This window comes from Amaranthus tricolor, chromosome 3 (assembly GCF_026212465.1).
Source record: "Amaranthus tricolor cultivar Red isolate AtriRed21 chromosome 3, ASM2621246v1, whole genome shotgun sequence".
NCBI lineage: Eukaryota > Viridiplantae > Streptophyta > Magnoliopsida > Caryophyllales > Amaranthaceae > Amaranthus > Amaranthus tricolor.
This window is the reverse complement of record NC_080049.1, coordinates 28,193,086-28,213,726: the sequence shown is the minus strand read 5'-3', so window position 1 is coordinate 28,213,726 and position 20,641 is coordinate 28,193,086. Positions and strand designations below refer to the sequence as shown.

Here is a 20,641-nt window from a genome sequence, read left to right as displayed (position 1 = left end):
GTTCTATACTTCTATTCACTTTTACTTTTTTTTATAAAATACCACTGTAATTTCATCGCACAAAAAATGCCATCCAACGTTTTATCACACAGTAACCATTCATTTATACTTTTTTTTTTTTTTTTCCTATAGAGTCTTCAAAAAAAAAAAATAGTGGTCATGATATGTTTACTTAAAGATATTCAACATTTTAAGCAATTTATATAAAGAAAATGGGCATAAAACTTATGAAGCGGTTTGAACAATCTTAGTCCTAGATACCTTAGTACGTCCGCTTTTAATGCAATGATAGGTAAAGACTAAAGAGGGTTTTGTGCAATACTCCAAATCTACAAATTGTTGTGAGGGATAATTTTTTCCTAGAGATGCATTAAGCATTAAATATACGGGATAAATAGCCCAATTAATACAAATTAAAGAGAAATAAGAATGTGAGTTTTATTTTGAGGTCGTCTCTTTACGAGACGGTCGCTCATTTACAAATTTAGGAAGTAAAATCATTAATTATAAAAGAAAATGGTTTATTTAGTTTTACAGGCCTAACCTTGATGTACTTGATATGTTGTTAATTGTGAGGTCTAAATAAATACTCCATCCTATTGATATTGAGTGTTCCGTTTACTTTATACACTTTATCCAATGTATTTATTCAATCTTTTATATATCTAATAATGTATGATTAAAAAATTATAAAAAGTTGATATTAATAAACTTTACATTAAAACGAATCAAATAAGATCTCACATGACTATGTTTTAACTTATAGATTAATAATAAAATATAATTTAAGAGTGATAAATAAATAGTATCCCAAAACTAAATGGGACACCTAAGTTGAATAAGACGGAGTATTACAATTACAAGCTGAAATGAGGAATATTGGCCTAATCAGTAGAAATGTTGTTAGATCATGAAGTACTTCTTAAAAGTCTTATTCATCTTAACATGTCTGTCAATTTCTAATTCATGGGGACTTCTTGGATCTCAATTCCTTTGACCCTAACTAGGTGTTTGAAAAGGAACCATCTTGGGGGATGTATACTTCCGCTCCACTGTATAAACATCAAGGTAACAGTTAAGATTTCATAAGCCCGCCCAAAATTAATCAACCTAAAATCTACCCGTTTGACTGTTTTGACAGGTCTAAAAATATTGTCATAGGCTATATCTCTGGTTTGATGCCCCAACTTTGAAGCTTGTAATTCCCAAAATACTTGTATTTTTTACGTCCTACTTGCCTCTAATTGTTACTTAATGCCGTCTTTATAAGAGATGTGTTTCAAATGGGCCGGCTCATTATTACTTAGAAAAACAACTACCAAAAAACGCGCGGTGTATAATCCTATTTGGAGTTGGTGTTACAACTTATTGAAGTTGGTATTATAACCTGTTAGAGTTGGTATTATAAGCTATTAAAGTTGGTATCCACAAATAGGTTGTAATACCAACTTTAATAGGTTATATCACCAACTCCAAATACCAACTTTAATAGGTTATAACACAAACTCTAAATAGGCTTAAATGTGCGCGTTAGTTTTTAATTTTTCTTCTTTATTATTGTTGGGCCTGAGACTGAAGAGTCGTCTCTTATAAAGACGATCTCTTACCAGAGGCGCTCCTTGATTATTAGTTTATAGTGAAAAAGCCTTCGATTATTTGGCAAAATTAAAACTCTCAAAGTAAAGCTCATAAGCGCAATAACATCACATCGTCTAACAATTCAGACGAGAAGTGGCGGACCCAGCTACCACTAGAGCGCAAACTCATCACTGCTTTATAGAAATGCCCCAGCCGGGAATCGAACCCGGGACTGTACCGTGGCAGGGTACTATTCTATCACTAGACCACTGGTGCTTATTGATTTATTTAACGTTTTAATCTTTTATTAACTATACTATGTCTATTCAAATGTAAGGTTGAGGCCTTGAGATTTATACATTGTGTTGAATTTGAATTTGTTATGTTTAACACCAAAAATCAAAACTTAATGAAATGAATTTTTTTTATAAGAAGATGTATTTAATGTGTGATTCTATTCTATTTGATTTGCATTAAATTTTTTTTATTCAGGATTGTTTCACTTACTTTGCGTTTTTTTTATAATAATTTTCATAATTTTGTTTTTGTAATAATCTCTACAATTATCTTTCAATCTTGTTCACAAATTATTTTCTCTTTTAATTTTCATTCACCAATATCTTTACTCTATTTCTCATTTGTCTTATTTCAACAAAAACTTAAGAGTGATATTTACTCTTCTATAAAAGAGGTGCAAATCAAATGAGATGGAAAGAGAAATAAATATGGAAAAGAAATTTAGAGAGTTAAAATAAGATTTCATTTTTATAAATCTTTACTTTTTTATATAAAGGAGATTATTCCTAAACTTAAGGTTTTCAAATGGAACAAGTCATAATAAAAGATCCAATAATCATCTTCCTAATATTAAATACACGAAAACATGGCCGAGATCGTCTTAAAATGCGACCAAGCGTGGGCCGGCCCAATTTAAGGTGCGTGTATGGCACGCATTCTTTTTCTCCAAGTTTCCCTTTTTTTTATTTTTTAATCAAAATTCAAATCTTTGATTGATGTCACGATACAGAGTTAGTATCATTATTATATACTTCAGTTACTTGTTTCCTTTCATAACTTCCCTCATCAAAAACTTTCTATTTTCTCACATTCCTTCATTTTCGTTTTCTTCATCCACTAATCTTCTTCCATTGCTGTGTATCGGTAATCTTCTTGTTCATTTTCTTTCTTTTTTAGTTTTTTGCATGTCTAGATTGTGTTTTATATTTTCGTCTACGTTTTTTGTGGATTTTTTATCTATTGTTTTTCATCATTTTGTAATTTTCTTTTTTATTATTGTTTTTGTATGTCGATTTTTTTTTCCTTTTTCTTCGTGTTCATCTCTGATTTAGGTGTTTTTTAGGGTTTATTTTTTCGCGGTTTTTTTGTAGGTTCCTATTTTTTTAAACAATGGTGAAGTCTTCAAAAAAGAGTGATGAGGAGGTGTTGCCTCTAACTGTCGTTTCAAAAAAGAAAGGAGTTTCGAAGAAATCAATCGCTAAGAAGTCTAAGAAGAACGATGATTCTTCCAAGAAATTGACTGTTGTGAAGGAGAAACAATCACGTAATAGATTGAAGGAGCAAGTGGTTGTAATTTGCACTCCAGAAGGACCGTGTGTTTTCTATTCATATTTTTTTAGGTTTTAGTATGAAATAGATGTGTTTAGATCTATAATTGATTCTTATAAGTATATTTACATGCATTATAATTGTGTTATGTTTTAGAATTGACAGTGATAAGTATTGAATTGTATGTTGTTATTAGTTTATTTTTGTTGTCTATAATTGATATAGTTAATATCAAAACTGAAATGAAATATGCTGAACATTTTTTGACTGATGCATGTTAGTTTTTGTTTTGTTTTCATAATTGCTATATTTGAGTCAATAACTGATATATATTAGTTTAAAATTAAAGTCATATCTTTTTTCTTGGTAATAATTGATATTGATAAGTTTGAAACTTACAGTTATAAGTGTTGTTTTTTTATTGTGTTTTTAGTGTCTTCTTTTAGTTTTAATAATTGATGCACTTAATATTTAAATTGAAATTGATAAGCTCAAACATGTTTATGCTCTTAATATTTAAAATTAAAGTCATATCGTTGGATTTTTTTTGTTTAGGGTTGAGAATTGAATGGTACTAAAGTTGTTCTATATAAAGGTCAAATAGATTCTATTAGAGAGATTGGGTTTGGTGGAATGTTAGACATTAAGATTACTAAATATCCTCTAGGGATTTTAGCATATCTAGTTTCAAATTTTGTTCCTAATGGTTGGGTTCAACACATTACTAATGGTAGAACTGAGAGAGAGTATCATATTACTGTTGCTGATGTAAATGATATTTTTGGCTTGCCTATTAATCCTCGCAAATTAATAAGGACGTCATTTAACAACAAGGATTTAGTAATGAAATGGAGGAAAATTTTGGGGGCTGGTGATGATGATGAGTTGAAAATACATATGGTATTGGATAGGTTAGGACCATCCTGATAGGAGTGAAGTATTTAAGCAATTGTTTGTGTTGTATGCTGGTTCGACAATCTTGGCTCCATTGCCGGAGCATAAGATTAGATATAATTTACTTCCTGTTGTGGAGGATGTAAGTTCTATTCCTAAATTTGATTGGTGTCATTACACCTTATCAATTCTTGCTTCTTCGATTACACGCATTCTAAAACCTGGCTCAACGCATTCCACTGTGAATGGTTGTGTTCTTGTTCTTCTTGTGGCTTATTGTTATCGATTAGTATTCAAGGGGCAGAGGTTTCCGAAGACACTACCACTGGTTAAGAATATTTCTGATCAAATGCTCAAAATTAGGTTTAATGAGGAGAGAGAGGAGGCTGGTTTTGGGAATGGTATGATTTAGGTAGATGGATTCCCTATTTGTGAGGTACTGACAGAATGTGTTGCCGAAGAAAAGTTTTATAGTGCTGCCGACGAGGGTGATTGTGAAACTGTTGGCAAAGACTTGCATGCGCATGCTGATGAGGGCTGTATGAATGTAGATGGAAATGATTTTTTGAAGTTCAAAATTCCAGATGGTGTCAAGAAGGATGCTGACATTCAAAACAATGGATGAAGATGTGAGTTATTTTGTTCTTTATTTGTTTATTTGTTTATTTGTTTTCCATTTGACCAATTTAAGCATATAACTGTTGGGTTTATAATTAAAATTGAAATTCATTTTACTCAACTGCATTTACATTTTCACAACTGAGTTTGTTAAGTTGTTAATTGTTGTGTTTTAATTTATAAGTGATGATTTTATGTCAAAGATTTATATGTGTTTTAAATTGATTTTATTAACTTTTACTTTCATAAATTGTATGTTTTAAACATTGATGTATTTATTTTCCTTTTAACAGTCAGTTCAAGAGGCTTTTCTGTTGCTGAAAAGAGATATTGATGTTGTGGTGCACACCTATATGGAAAGGTTGGGTGAAGCCACAAAAAAGAAAGTTGAAGATGAGGGTGTTTTGTCTGTTACATAACAAATTTTTCAAGATAATGATTGGTTGTCTTCGGTTGATGCACTTGTAGAACAATTAATACAAAAATCAAATGGATCAAAAGATGTGGATGGTGATGCTGCTGCTGCTGGGCAGTCTACTCCTATCCAATCTCAAGAAAAGCCTGATATAACAAACATCGACTTTGAAAGAATGTTGTTCTTATCTTATTACAGAATAATTGTATTGATATATTTTTTTTCAATTATTATCTTATCTGCCTCAATAATGATATTGTATCAGTCAATTTTATGAAAAAGAATTCAATATACTTATTGAATAAGATATTCATAGAATTGAATAATTTAAATGTGTTACTGATGAGTGTAATATTGTTTTTCTTTTTCTAGTTTTTCGTTCCTGTGACTCTTGTTGAACAACAACACTACGTGCTGGTTGTTGATACTCAACGCAAAATTGTTCACTATTTAGACAATATAAAGAGGAGGAAAGAATACAAAGATGCTGCAATTCTGCATAAGTTTGTTGTGGGATGTTTTTCCGATTTTCTTGATGCATTTGAGCATTCATGCGCTGATGAAGTATTGAATTACAATCTTAGTATTGTTAAACTTCCTTGGCCTGTAAATGAATTTAATGACTGTGGTGTTTACGTTGCGTTTTTTATGGAGTAATTTATAGGTGATAACAACTTTGGCCCTCTTCATTCATCTGAGGATAGGCTAAAGTATAGGGGATTGGTTTGTAGAAGACTAGTCTTATCTAATGTAAACAAAAATAGGGAAGAAGTAGTGAAGAAACTCAATTCTTTCAACAAAGAAACAGATTCCAAATTTCCACTTATTATAGTTGAAAGGGACTTGAAAGCAGCTGAGAAACAAAAGAAGGAGGAGGAGGAAAATATCAAGCATTTGCATGAGCTTGAGAAGAAACTAGACGCAGAAGATACAACAAAGAAGATGAGTAGGAACAAATTGGTTCCTGTGAAGAAGATAACAAAAAAGAAACAATTAATGATTTTTATGGGTTTCTGGTTTAATTTGGTGTAATAGTTGGCTCTACAAACAATTTATTTTGCTTTCAAATTAGCTGGTTTGAACTTGTCTTATTCTATAGTTTGATGCCACTTTTGTGTTTGTAAATAAGTTAGCATCATTCTATGACTTATTTTAAACAATTATATCTTATTATGGGTCATTCCAGCTGATATATAACATAGTAAGTTTGATATTTTATGTCTAATTTTTGATGTGGTTATCATTATGCAAGTGATTGAATTTTACATATTTACCGTTAATATAAAGGTTATTCGAAATTGATGGTTTTTAGGTAAATATTGATGTTGTTAAACGGTAAACAATTTTGTAATGTAATTCAATTATTTGCTTATAATATTCAATTATCTATATAAAAATAGGTCTTCGCATTGAATGGAGACATTGCTCAACATCAATGTAAAATTGAATAATTTAGAAGAACAATTGAAATATATAAAATATCAATTTTGCTATCCGTATTTGACATGCTTTAGTTAAAAATTGTGTTTTAAAGAGAAATAGATTTATGGTGTCATGGCCATGTTTATTACAAATTGACATACATTAAGCAATAATTTATGTTTGCAAATGTTAAATTGATCGGGTTTTTGTTATGATATTCTTGCTATGAAAATTGACACACCTTAGAGAAAAATTAATTTGTTTAAATGTAAAACAGGAACTTATTAATGGATGATTTTTTGTAAGTAATTAGTTCAAAGAATACGATATACAAATTGTATATGTTTTACGAAGCATAAAATATATCAAATTATATGTTTGTTTCTTATTTTTGTTGCTGAGTCTTTTTGAGTTGAAGACTTAGATCCATTCTACATACGATTTTATCCTTTCTACATAAAATGTATCAAATTATCAATTATATATCTTTGAACAATATCATTCTACATACATTTTCGTAATATTACCTTCAATTTCGTCTACATATCTTCGTGATGTTTGTAATGTCATTTCGATGTCGAATTCATTCATTAAATCTTCCATTACAGACATGTTTGATGTTTTCTGAAGTTAAAATGTTGATTTTTTTTTTATTGAAAGAAAGAATTTCAGAGATTTTCGAAGAGAAAATCTCGTTTTGATTTGTTTCCTTAATCGCGTGAGTGTTTTGGCGGTTTGAAAATGGATTTCCTTAATTACCGTTTTTAAATTTGGCAGTTTTAATATTCACCTGCTTTCCTTTTTTTTATTTGTATTATTGAAGATGGGTCGGAATGTTTGGACTGGTCTCATATACTATCATATATTGACGGTTCTCAGATGGAATAAGACAAAAATCATGTTATTTTTCAGGTAATCAAATGGAATAAGTCACAAAACCCATATCATCTCTAACTACTAAATATTAAAGGTTTTCACCACGCAGTTGAGAATTTATATGAAGTCGTCTCTTGGATTTGTTCAAAGAGATAGTGGAGACTGGAGAATATTTTGTTATTTGTTCAAAATCGTCCTAATAACATTTGTAATGAAACTATTTGATTACAAAGTAAAATCCTTACAAATATTGATACACGCGATAACAATATATAAGCTATACAAATTTAATCGCGAGGAAATTGAGCCAAAAGCGTAATTTGTAAAAGAACTAGCGCCCTGTAGCCTTCACCATCCAAGCACCGCCAAGGTAAAGCCCTAAAAGAGGCCCCGCTAGAAGCATTTGTGTCAAGGGATCGGTTGATGGTGTGAGAACTGCTGCAGCAACGACAGCACCTACCACAACATATCTCCAAATCGACAGCATTTGATCTCCAGAAACCAAACCTGTTTGTCCCAATAGAAGTTGAATGACGGGAACCTGTGGCAATAAAACATCGTCAACTGCTGTTTTGTGCACGAGTACAAGCAAATAAAGATTTTATTGCGTGCACGAAGCAAACGTCGTAATGAGAAGCACTATTACGATACCTAATATTGGCAGACGGAGCTAAAAATATCAAATAGTGATCGAAATGTGGGGAAAAGATACCAACAAAAGAGACGCTAAAGGCGGATAAGAACAGCAAAAGCACGTAAACATACAAACTTAAAAGTCAAGTCATGAAAGTTGGTCGAAAAAATGAAACTATGAAGTGTATAACAGCTAAAATATTCATTGGGTTATGTCGTATTTCATCATCTCTCGAGTAAGTGAAACTATAGAGCACAAAATAGCTAGAAACAGAAGTCATGACGATGAATACCAACTTATCACTAGCTCTGCCGTTGCCCGGCTTCAAAAGAGTTTATTGATTCTTTTATTGCTCAACACCTTTAAAATTTACAACATTATAATAGACTACCATAACATTGCTCAATGACTCCAGAACAAGAGTAGATGGACAGCTCGGTGCACAAAGCATCCGAGCAGAGCAAGGGTTTGGGGAAGAGTCCCACCACAGAGGTGTACTATAGGCAAACCTTACGCTGAAGTTATGCAAGAGGCACTCTAGAACATCAGAAGTGCTACATAAATAAAATCCAAAAATTGGATAATAGGAGTACTAAGCATTCCTTTACAAGTTTCCAGTTCCCGCACTGGAATGGGCTACTATTGCAGTGCGCAAAGCCTAAACCGTGCATATATATATATATATATATATATATATATATATATATATATATATATATATATATATATATATATATATATATATATATATATCTTAAGTCAGCTTGAATGCTTCATTTGACGTTAAGCACATGTGTTTGTTTCATGATATCCTAGGCTATGGGTAAAACTTCATAAATTAGCTATAGATTTACACTTAGGCACGGGCCTGTGTAATCCTTTTCCATGTTGTCCAGCATGTCCCACATGTATGATGTTGGCAAAAGCCTAAGTTGTCTTCTCCTCTTCGTCTTCCCATCAAAAAATATTCACTCAATCTTTTCCTCTTCAAATTCCTCCATAGTACTATGCCCTAATTAAAGCCCCTAAATATAAATTTTAGTGTTAAGAGTACCTCCTCTTGTTAACCCACCATCAAAAGCATTGCACCAGCCAACATATACTCCACCCACCCTAGGATTAGTTATGAGAAAAGGAAGAAGGGACAAGCAAAGTAGAAAAATGTCAGATGATGATAGTATTATTTACAAAAATGGTAAGATAGTACAAGCTCGCTCCAGAGTTATAAAGCATAATACAATTTTAACCAGAAGTTTAAGCATTTGACCCCTTAACTAGTGCAGCGATAATCATCTTAACCAGAAGTTTAAGCATGTTCCCAATGGAGAATATTTCCTAACCACATTGTATGTGAGTCAAGAATATAATATTATAAATAATAAACAGTCAAAGTAACATTACCTGGAAAGACAGGCCTGTGCTGAACATCAGAATAAGAACAAACTCAAAATACTGATCAATTGACCAAAGTGATTCAACAGCCCCTTCTGCGTAAGTTACGAAGAAATTCAATGCTGCTGGGGTGAGAACAAAATAGGAGAAGGTGATTCCAGCATAGAAAAGCACAGAAGAGCCTAGAACTATAGGGCCCAGGAATCGTCTCTCTGCCCTAGTAAGACCAGGTAGCACAAATGCGATAATTTCATAGAGGATCACAGGGCTCCCAAGAAGAAGACCACAATATCCTGAAACCTGATGCACACATTCAATTATGTTAGCAGTCTTGTAATACAATGTTCAGATATGAAATAAGAACAGGTTCAGGAGTCCCAAATTGGATAACTACACCAGTGGTTAATCCATCACAAAAAAAAAAAAAAAAGAAAAAAAAAATCATTCAACAGAGATATAGTTATCCCCTGCATCACATAAATGTCATCCACATTTCCAACTAAAAACCCTCTTTTGAGACAAGCTTATGCTAATATTGCATTTTGCAATGTTCTAATCAGTTATAGAAAATTGCTTTCTAGGTCAATATTTAAGTAATGAGCTATGGTTCAGGGAGCAAACTACATGTTCTCTAATTCATTACTTCTGCAAAAGTTTTTTTTTTTAGGTAAAAACCTTTTCAGATTCTTGGTCGGACAAGATTGAAAGAAGATCACATGTACCATTTCAAGCTTATAGCCTAATTACACAATCATGTAGGGGAAATGTTAAACAAACTTAGCAAATGGAGTATGAAATTGGGTTGGGGAAATAAAAATCAATGCAATATTTAGATCTTAAATAAGAAGATAATGTTCAGCTAACTTCAATACCCATAAAATAAAAGAGATATAAGGCCTAAATATATGTTACGCGATGGAAAACAAACATCTGGAATTCATAAAAGAAAAGAATAGTTGAAAACATGCTCACTTCTCCACAATTGTAACTACTTGACAAAATGAAAGGCAAGCGAAAATGTTTTTCTGCCTAACAAAATATCACAATATTCGGTTAAACTGGTAATTCCTATTTCAGACAACATAAACAGAAAGTATAACAATACTCTAGTTAATCATTAGAGTTCAGAAGAACACATAAACAGAAGTCATTGGATAGGGGATTAGTTGTATAATCTGGACATAACCTAACTTCGGTTTTATCATGACAAGCAAATTGTTCATTATAAAGATATAAAAGTTCAATCCAACAATCTCACGGTAATAAGCTATTCAACCTTTAATGTTGTGAAGAAGAACTCGCCAGGCGCTAGTTGCAAAAAACGAACACCTTGCTCTTTGACTGGGCCTTCAAGGAGCAGAATCAAATCTTTAGAGAAAGCAAAACAACCCAATATAGCTGCTCCAACGGCTAACACTGACACAAATATTCTCTCTCGTAGCTCCTCTAGGTGATCAAATATACTCATCTCCTTATCATCGGGTAGTTCATCTTTGTCTGGATAAAGAAAATCATAGATGGCACTCTGCCCGCGATCTTCGCTAGCATTCACAGGTTCATCTGCCATGAGATAAATTTACATCAGCTTTTACAAACATGTAAGTTATATAACCATTCAAGGAAAAGGATTTAGTTCACCATGATACATTCAAGTAAATCTTGAAATGCTCATAACAGAGGAATAAGAAAAAACAAAATGTCTACAGAAAATGAATTGAAGAAAAAAGATAAACCAAATGGTTTACAGCAACAGAGAAATAAAGCATGAAACTTTAATGCTAAAAAGAATAGTGAATAGAAACAGAGGCAAAAAAAGAATAAACGAATTGATCCATAAAACAAAACAAGAAACCTTAATCCTCAAAATTCTTACTTGCCGAAGCAAACAGCATGCCGGACAGCGGGATAATGATTCCCAAAGTTCCCGACAATCAAGTCACAACTTGTTCTTGCAAGGCCCATATTAGGCAAACTTAATAGTTACAGCAGCCTTCCCAATACCTTAAGTTAATTTTATCTTTAAGAAAATTTACTTTTTTCTATTTAAGTCGTCAAATGTGAAATATCTTATCTACTAATCTCTTGTAATGCTTATCTAGGTACTACAGCTCCTATCTTATGTTATCATACAGCGCCATACAATGATAGCCACATCCACAAAAACCAAAGATGGATCTAGATGATAATACACATGATTGATGATAGATCAAAGATATTTGTCCAGCTGACTTCATAGTTCACATCAAACAAAAATAAAAAATGACATGATTGCAAATTAAACAGGATGACACCAATTGCATATATATCCACTTCAAAGCTAGTACTCCATCAGTCCCCGTGAATAGCAACATAGAATAATGGCACAAAGATTAAGAATAGTACGGACAATAAAATTTTGCGGATAGGATTAAAGTGAGAATATTAGAGAAAATGTGTGATTAAGAATCAAAGAAAGTGAAAGGAGATTACCCAGAATAAAAATGTTGCAATGTAAAAGGAACGGAACGAAATAGATATTTAGGCAAACTCACGGGGATACATGGAGAAAATAATATCATAATTCATAGTCAAGCTGGGATCACATCAACGGCATGGGATCGAATTATGTCTACATCATTGCTTGTGCATCTCCCTATGCGCCAAAAGAATCCAAATATTGTAGTACAAAAAAAAAAAAAAAAACTCCCCCCAGCCCCAAGCGCTCGCTAATGGATAAAATCCACGAACATAGTACATAGAAGAGGACATGATAACCATAAAACCATACCAAGTGACTTAGGCACAAGAACCAAGGATAGGAAGAAGGATAATAATTAACCTAAGACTAAGATAGGAAAGCAGGCAAAAATAAAGAGCAAATCATATTAAAGTTAGTTTGCAAAGATGAAATGGTCTATTCAAATTGATTTAGATTTGTGTTCTACGTACAAGCTCAATAAATGTGTTACAAATCACAAGTATTCATATCAAGAAGAATCTATGGACGCGTGAAACAAACCTTATCTAAATAAATTTAATTGTCATAGATTGAAGAAATGGATAACAAGATGCAATAAACATTAGTTTATAGTACCATCACAAGCATAAACCTGGGAACAGTTAAAGTAATACAATGTTTCAGACTCGGCCAATGGAGGACCAGAGGCTTTGTCTTATGCATCTACAAGATAGCCGGTTTTCTTTAACAGATGCATCCACAAATTTCCCTTGATGTTGACTTGCGTTCCCCCCCCCCCCCCCCCCCTCCCCCTCCCAAAACAAATCCTTCGCAAAATAAGCGATGGAAATAACAAAAATAAAAGACTTTCTTTTTCTTTCATCAAATTGTAGGAATTGTTTCGGTGCATAAAATTCAAGTAAAATTTCAAGTCAGCTAGGCAAGTAGGAAGTGGACCAAAATGCTCATCCTACATCGAAGTGTGAAGTAATTCTCAAAATGTAATTCACAAGGTAAAGATGTAAACCAAAAGTACGTTAACAGCAATGTATATAGATCAATGATCTTCTACTTGGAAGATCACCATGCCAAATGAACCGGCATATTTCCTTTAACTAAGGTATTATACAATAATTACATCCAAAATGAAAGCGAATCATACAAAAATTATTTTCCCACAAGTTCATATTTGCAAGAGAACAAGTAATCAGGGTGAGGAATACAATATGTCCACCTCCTTCAATCACCATTACTGCTACCACTCATTGATAATTAAAGCTTCATGTTTCTACACTATACTATTTAATATATACCTAAGCAACCACAGCAATATATACTTTAGGATCATCAGACTATACCCCATTTTTGGTCGAGTGGCGAAAATCTACACCAAAGAGGCAAAGACTAGGTTGTTCTGAGCCTATGCAACAGAGTTTCATTATAGTTCTTGTGCAATAATAATATTGACCTTCTATATTCCATCAAAAACCTAGTAAAAAGCACTACCCACAAATGGGATTTTCCACCCACTAGCAATAGCGTCTGATTTATGTCGCCTATGTCAAGGGCGGAGCAAAAATTAACAAATTTAATATTATACTCCAATAACAATTGAATTTAATTCAACTGAAAACCCCAAAATAAAGAGAACCCTAATCTCAAAAAACATTGAATTTAAGCAACCCGGTACTAAAATCAGCAACAAAAGTAAAATTAGCAACAACCCAGAATTCAATTCAACTGAAAAATAAGAAAAGAGAATACTTGGTCTTTCTTCAAGAGCTGAGCTAACCCCAAGAGTGTTAGAAAGTTGATCAGTTTCCTTCAAATCATTGACAGCAAAACATAGAGATTTCCTCCTGAAATTGAAGCTTGTGGGAAATGATTTGTGTCTTTGGGTGTTAATATGGAGAAATTCAGGATGGTTTGAATGGAGAGGGAGAGAATTTAAGCAGGAGGCTGTACTGTTGAGATGTAACTGAGACATTAAAGCTCCACTCATGTTCTTCCCCAATTGAAATTGAGAAATAGTTGTATGAGTTTACAGATTAAAGATTTTTAATCGAAGTTGAATACTTATGGTCAGGAGCAACTCAAGTAATTGGCTGCTTCAGCTTGCACGGAAATGAAAATCAGGGCTATGGTCGGGTCGCAACTTGTAATCAAATTGAACACGAGTTTTTAATTTACCATCTCACTGTAAGACTATGTTAATGTATACTTATTATTTTAAATTGATTCATTATTATAATAAAAAAATCAATATTAATAATTCAATATTTTGCACTTCGGCAGTATAATCTTATTTTTTAATTATTTTCTAATAATTCAACATTTATTTTTATTTTGACGGAAATAATTCAAAATTAGTTTAGTTTACTAACAACATATTATATTATTAATATGGTATATTGTGGGCAAATGTACAACATAAGTTAGATTATTAGAAAACCATCTAAATGTAGGATTATTCACGATGGAGAATATTGAATTATTAATGTCAATTTTCCCACTATAATTCTAAGGAAAAATTACCTAGAATAATTCAATATTTTCATGATTCTCCTGCAATAATCTAATTTATTGATTAACCATAAATAATCTCAACTTTAGGGGTATTTTTCAAGAGTTAACTTGGGTAATCCAATGACTTGCTATAGTAGGTATTCACCAAAAAATAAACTGAAAATTAATGTAAAATTAGTGAAAAATTTTGAAAATTTACATAAAAAATTCTGAAAAATAAAAAAATCTGAATTTCACATTTTTTCGACATTTTATTTTAATTTATATTTAAGAAAAAATTTTGCTATAGCAAGTCATCAGGCTATCGGGTTTACTATAGAAAATACCTTGTAAAGTTGGGATTAGTCATGGTTGATCAATAGGTGGGATTATTCTAAGAAAATCATAAAAAGATTGGATTATTCTAAGTAATTTTTCCTAATTTTAATAGAGTGATTTATTATAATTTAAAACTTATAATGACTAAGTGATCAATTAGAGGAATTAGGGTGATTATATGGATCCGTTTTATAATGAGACACTCTCATACAAGACTTGCTGCTAAAGGTGTTTCGAACTAGGGATGAAAGTTGTTCAGATAAAAATCATAAATCAAATTAATCCAAACATAATAAGAAATATGGTTTGGACTTTTTATAAAATGGTTTTGATTTGGATTTGGAGTTTTTAAACAGAATTATTTTGATTTGGATTAGATTTGCGCCTACTAAAAACCAAAAAATGAAATTCCAAACCGGATAACAATAGGAGTTCACTTTAGTGCTCTTGCAAACAAAAATAAAACTTTAATCAACATTTTAAGTTTCATGTTTTTGTTACTATCGCTTTTAATTTTTAAATATATTATTTTATTTTCAAATTTGATTTTCAATTTATATTTGTATTTTAAAGTGTAATTTGATTTGGATTGGACTTAAAAAATTTTAATAATTAATTTGTTTGGTTTGATTTGAATTGTGACCAAGTTTGGTTTGAATTTATATTAAAAAATAAAAAATTAAATTAAATAACTAATTTTGTTAAAGTCAATTAATTTTTACTGATTTAATTTACTTTTGCTGATCGAAACTTATTACCATTCTTTTCATAAATCGTCCTTTGACTTAACTATGGCGGTCGTACTTTTAATTTCATATCTATGTCTTTCTTCTTGCAATAAAAGTATCTAAGTAAAAGAAATGTTAGGTAAATCATCATCAATGTGACCCTGACTTGATTAAAATGATGTGCTAGGTAACATGTTTGATTAAATTAAATACAACCTTACTCTTGAGGGACCGTCTTTTCTAAATACGATTCTCAAAAGCCTAATCCATTATGTTAATTTAAAAAAAAATTGACGCGCGCGTGTAAGTGTATTGTAAAAAGTCACATAATATATTTGGAGTTATACCAATATTTATTTGGGGTTATAACATAATATATTTGGTGTTATATTAGCATATATTTGAGGATTATAACATAATTTATTTGGGGTTATAACATAATATATTTAAAGTTATAACAATATATAGATTTGAGGTTATAACATAATATATGAAGTATAAGGTTATAACAACATATATTTGTGGTTACAATATTATATTTGGGGTTATAACATAATATACAGTTCGGTATATAATGGTCTGTGTTTGAGAATATAGTATTTTTATAACACCAAATATATTATATTATAACCTCAAATGTATGTTGTTATAACTCCATATATATTATATTATTACTTTAAATATATATTGTTACAACTCTAAATATATAATATTATAACCCCAAATATATTATGTATAACCTCATAGATATTATGTTATAATCTCAAATATATATATTGTTATAACTTCAAATATATTATGTTATAATACAAAATAAATTATGTTATAAATTTCAAATATATGCTGGTATAAAACCAAATATATTATGTTATAAAGCTAAATAAATGTTATTATAACTCCAAATATATTATGTGACTTTTCACATTACACTTACGTGGACGCGTCAGTTTTTTTTTAAAATTAACATAATAGGCTGGGCTTTTGAGAACCATCTTTAGAAAAGATGATCTCAAGTAAAAATTATTGAATTAAATAAATTATATAAGTTTATTACAAAATTTACCTCATATTTATATTTAGTTTGTCTACTCAATTTGCCTTATTTCTGTTGTTTGTCATCAATCACTATTTCTTTAATTTTCATTTACATAATTAATGTTATTTTCATCTCATGAACACCCTCTTTTCCACTTTTTCTAATAATAATAATAATAATAATAATAAGGTAAAATTATAAGAAACTACTTAATCTATACAAATTTTTTAAAAAACTACCTTATATAAAAAATTTTGCAAAAAACTACTTTATATAGACCGTTACTTTTGGTCGTACCATCACGTGACTCTATAAATCTTCTTCTTCGTCTCATTTTCGCTTCTTTTGTTTCTGAAGCTTTGTTCCCAAAAACCCATTTCGCAGTTGCCCTTCCTTATTCCTCTTTCTCCTTAGATTTCCAATCCCTAAATCATTCAAAGAACCCTATTTTTTCCAACAATCATTACACAATTAACTAGTAATGTCTTCTTCTTCAACCGGAAATTCGATGCCTGAGAAATTTCTTGAATATAAGAGATTACTTATAATGGCGAGTGTGATTGGTCTTTTGAAGATTAGAGTAATTAAGGAATCAATCTTGTAGTCAAAGATGCAAACAGTAGCGATCCTTATGTTATTGTCTCCATGGGTTCTCAGGTTTTTTCCATTTTCTTAATTTCTGTTTGCAATTAAAAGGAATTTGATCTTAAATGGTGATTCATTCTGTTTATGTGATATGGAATTAGATTGTGATTTGTTTTTAAGCCTTAATTTTGTCATTATTTGCCGATGAATGTGTATATTTTATAATATATAGATGGATAGAATTGCATTATTATCATACTGTTTAGTAGTGATTGAATTGTGTAATTTTAGCATTATGTGGATGTAGAAAGCTTCTGAAACCAAGGAAAGCGAAAATGAGATGAAGAAGAAGGAAGATTTTAAAAGTCACGTGGTCAACGGCTAAAAGTAACGGTCAACAAACAAAATCCGTTAAAAGACAGTTTTTTTTAAAGATTTGTATTATTTAAGGTAGTTTTTGCAAAAACTTTTACATAAATTAGTTTTTTAAAAAATGTATAGATGAGGTAGTTTCTTATAATTTTGCCAAATAATAATAATAATGCTAAACTTTTAATAATATAAAAAAGCTATTTTTAGAAATGATTCCAATTTAGGTTTTTGGACTAAGCTTAGTCAAGACTCAATATAGTAGTTTTGCTTTTACTATGATCCTATCAATATGGAGTTTGTTAAAGCTACAAAATGGCGTCTCATAGACGACTCAGTACTCACGACTACAATCTGGAGTTCTAAATAAATTGATCCAATCCCAACTAATAAAAAACCTTCCTTCGACTTACTCATTTCGCTAAACAAGGTACTGTAATTCATCCTTATCCTTTTTTTCTTCTCAATTCTTTCCTTCTAATTTCTCAGGTTTTTGTAATTGAGCAATTTCTGGATTTTTTGGGTTTAATTTGGTTGTCGATGCTATTATCAAACCCTTCCTGTTAATTTATGACTTAAATGCATTAAGGAAAAGAAAATTTTGATTTTAGAGTCATTAACCAAATGAAATGGTCCTATAAATAATCATCTCTTGAGCATATTTCAACCCAATTACTGTTTTAGATTGGATTTCGATTTGAAGGGTATTTGATATAAAGATACGGTAATGATATAGGGTTGTATATAAGGAGTTAAAAGTAGAAATGTTGTGTGGAAAATAATGATAAATTTTCTGGTTATTCTTGTAAATTGCATTGAAATCATAGTATTTGGTGAAAATAAATATTAATTGTATCTTTATTTATATAATGTGCATTGAAATTGTAAGATAATTTTATTTTAAAAATGAATTTAATTCTTATTTTTATGGAAAATTTATCTAGAATAGTCCAATTTTTTCTTGATTTTTCTACAATAATCTTATAAATAATCCCAACTTTAGGGGTGATTTGCCTAGAACAAACCCAGTAATTGGATGACTTGCTATGCGAAGTTTTATTTTTTTGAAAAAAATAAATTAAAATAAAATGTTGAAAAAATGTTAAAAAAAATATTAAATTTTTTTCTATTTTTTATTATTCAAAATTTTTAATGTACATTTTTTAATTTTTTCAAATTTTACATTAATTTTCAAATTATATTTTTGGTAAATCACCTGCTATGATAGGTCATCAGGTTATTTGAGTTTACTCTAGGTAAATTCCCCTAAAGTAGGAATTATTTATGGTTAATCAATAGGTGAGATTATTGTAGGAAAATCAAGAACAAGTTGAATTATTTTAGGTAATTTTTCCTATTTTTATTTACCATTTTTTTTTGTTTTGATTAAGGAATTGTTTCCTTTTGCTTATTTTTAATTGCAGTTTCATGATTGTAGAATAATTCTATACAGGCCATAGGGCTGTTCATTTGCCAAACATAAATTTGGAGAAGATTAGGAAGTGATTAGAACATTTGATTGATACATGCCTATATCATTTCCCGACCTTTCTTGGCTGTTGTGGAAGCAAAAGAAAAAATGCAAAATTGCATAAGAACTCATCTGTTAAATCTTCACCTGAACTGAATGCAAAGAAATTAGATTTGATAAGATTCAATTCATTTACTGGGATTGAGCCTAATTTAGCTTCTAGAACTAGGAAGGTTAGGCGAAAAGGGCGTGGTCGAGTGGAGGGGGAGCTTGATGCTGTCATTGTTTCTTGTGATGGAGGGTGTTCTGATTCTGTATCGGATGCTTTGGATTGGTCGATTGGTTGGTCGGAGCCTTCCAGGTTCTTGAGTGAAGACGAGATGGAGGTTGGTTTTGGTGTTCTTGTGCGTTGCTATGGACCTCGCTCTAGAGGTAATCAAGATCATGGAAAAGACATTACAGGCAACAATGCCAACGTGCCTGAGCTTTGTTTTGCTGGTGAGTTGTTCCTGTAGTTTGAGATGCAGTTTTTTACTTGTTATACTCATACCTATGTTACTCGGACTCTTTATTTTGCTTCACGTACCTGTGTCCGATTCTTGATCCTTGAACATTGGTATGACACTTAGACACTTTATTTTAGGCATAAAATTGAATATCTTGAAGTATCCGACACTTGGACACGTGCCAGTATCCAACATCAGTACCCGAGTCCAAATAACATAGACTCATACTTTGATGGAAGGAACTAAAGTTAAGCTCAGTTATTATAGTTTATTATGTTACTCCCAGTGAGCCTCCCTTTGAGTTTGCACCATATTTAAGTTTTATGGTTCAAACTCAGATGGGTAGAGGGAGTATTTTACATCATCAATCATGTGCTTTCTCTTGTGACACTATTTTTGCTCAAACTTTAGATGTTATTGAGCTTGTAGTTGGATTACTATGTGCTATGTTACTTAGACTCACGTACTGATGTTGGATACTGCTACGTGTCCAAGTGTCGGATAAGTCTAAAAATTTAATTTTACGCCTAAAAAGAAGTGTCTAATTGTCATACCAATGTCCAAGGATCAAGGACCGGACACGGGTACGTGAAGCAAAATAAAGAGTCCAAGTAACATAGGTATGAGTATAACAAGTAAAAAACTGCATCTCAAACTACAGGAACAACTCACCAGCAAAACAAAGCTCAGGCACATTGGCATTGTTGCCTGTAATGTCTTTTCCATGATCTTGATTACCCTTAGAGCGAGGTCCATAGCAACGCACAAGAACACAAAAACCAACCTCCATCTCGTCTTCACTCAAGAACCTGGAAGCATGAGGCTCCGACCAATCCGAAGCATCCGATATTCAATTTACGCCTAAAATGAAGATTCCAAGTAACATAGACCATTTGTATCAATCTCTTATCCTTGGACATATAATACTTATAATTGCAATTGGCAAAAGCTGAGTCGACTTGAATCAATTGGCTTAGACTCGAGCTTTCCAACCCGATAAGTGTAATATAATTTGCTAGCTAATTTACTTTTTGAATTCGTGATTCGCTCATAATGCCTCAAACGTAGCCCAAAACCCACCACAATTCTTCTTTTCAATTTGCGATTTGCGTGAAAGTTAGAGAATCATGTAACACAAAATCCGATTAATTAAAGTGTGATGGCCTTAAACAAATGAATTGGATTATGGTTGCGATATAAATGTACTTCGCTTAGTAATGAGTCTCCTCTTTTAGATGCACATATATTCTACATGATCTTTTTACTATTA

The 20,641-nt window shown here is 31.3% G+C and overlaps 1 protein-coding gene across 1 annotated transcript; it reads right to left on the bottom strand.

Moving 5' to 3' along the window:
• Window positions 1–7,525: 7,525 nt before the first annotated feature.
• On the bottom strand, window positions 7,526–14,010 carry LOC130808726 (sec-independent protein translocase protein TATC, chloroplastic). The gene is made up of 4 exons (XM_057674197.1): window positions 13,597–14,010; window positions 10,672–10,955; window positions 9,405–9,695; window positions 7,526–7,910 (listed from the first exon to the last, which is right to left on the bottom strand). The coding sequence occupies exons 1-4, from the start codon at window positions 13,832–13,834 to the stop codon at window positions 7,701–7,703; spliced, it is 1,023 nt and encodes a 340-aa protein (XP_057530180.1). The 5' UTR covers window positions 13,835–14,010; the 3' UTR covers window positions 7,526–7,700.
• Window positions 14,011–20,641: the final 6,631 nt, after the last annotated feature.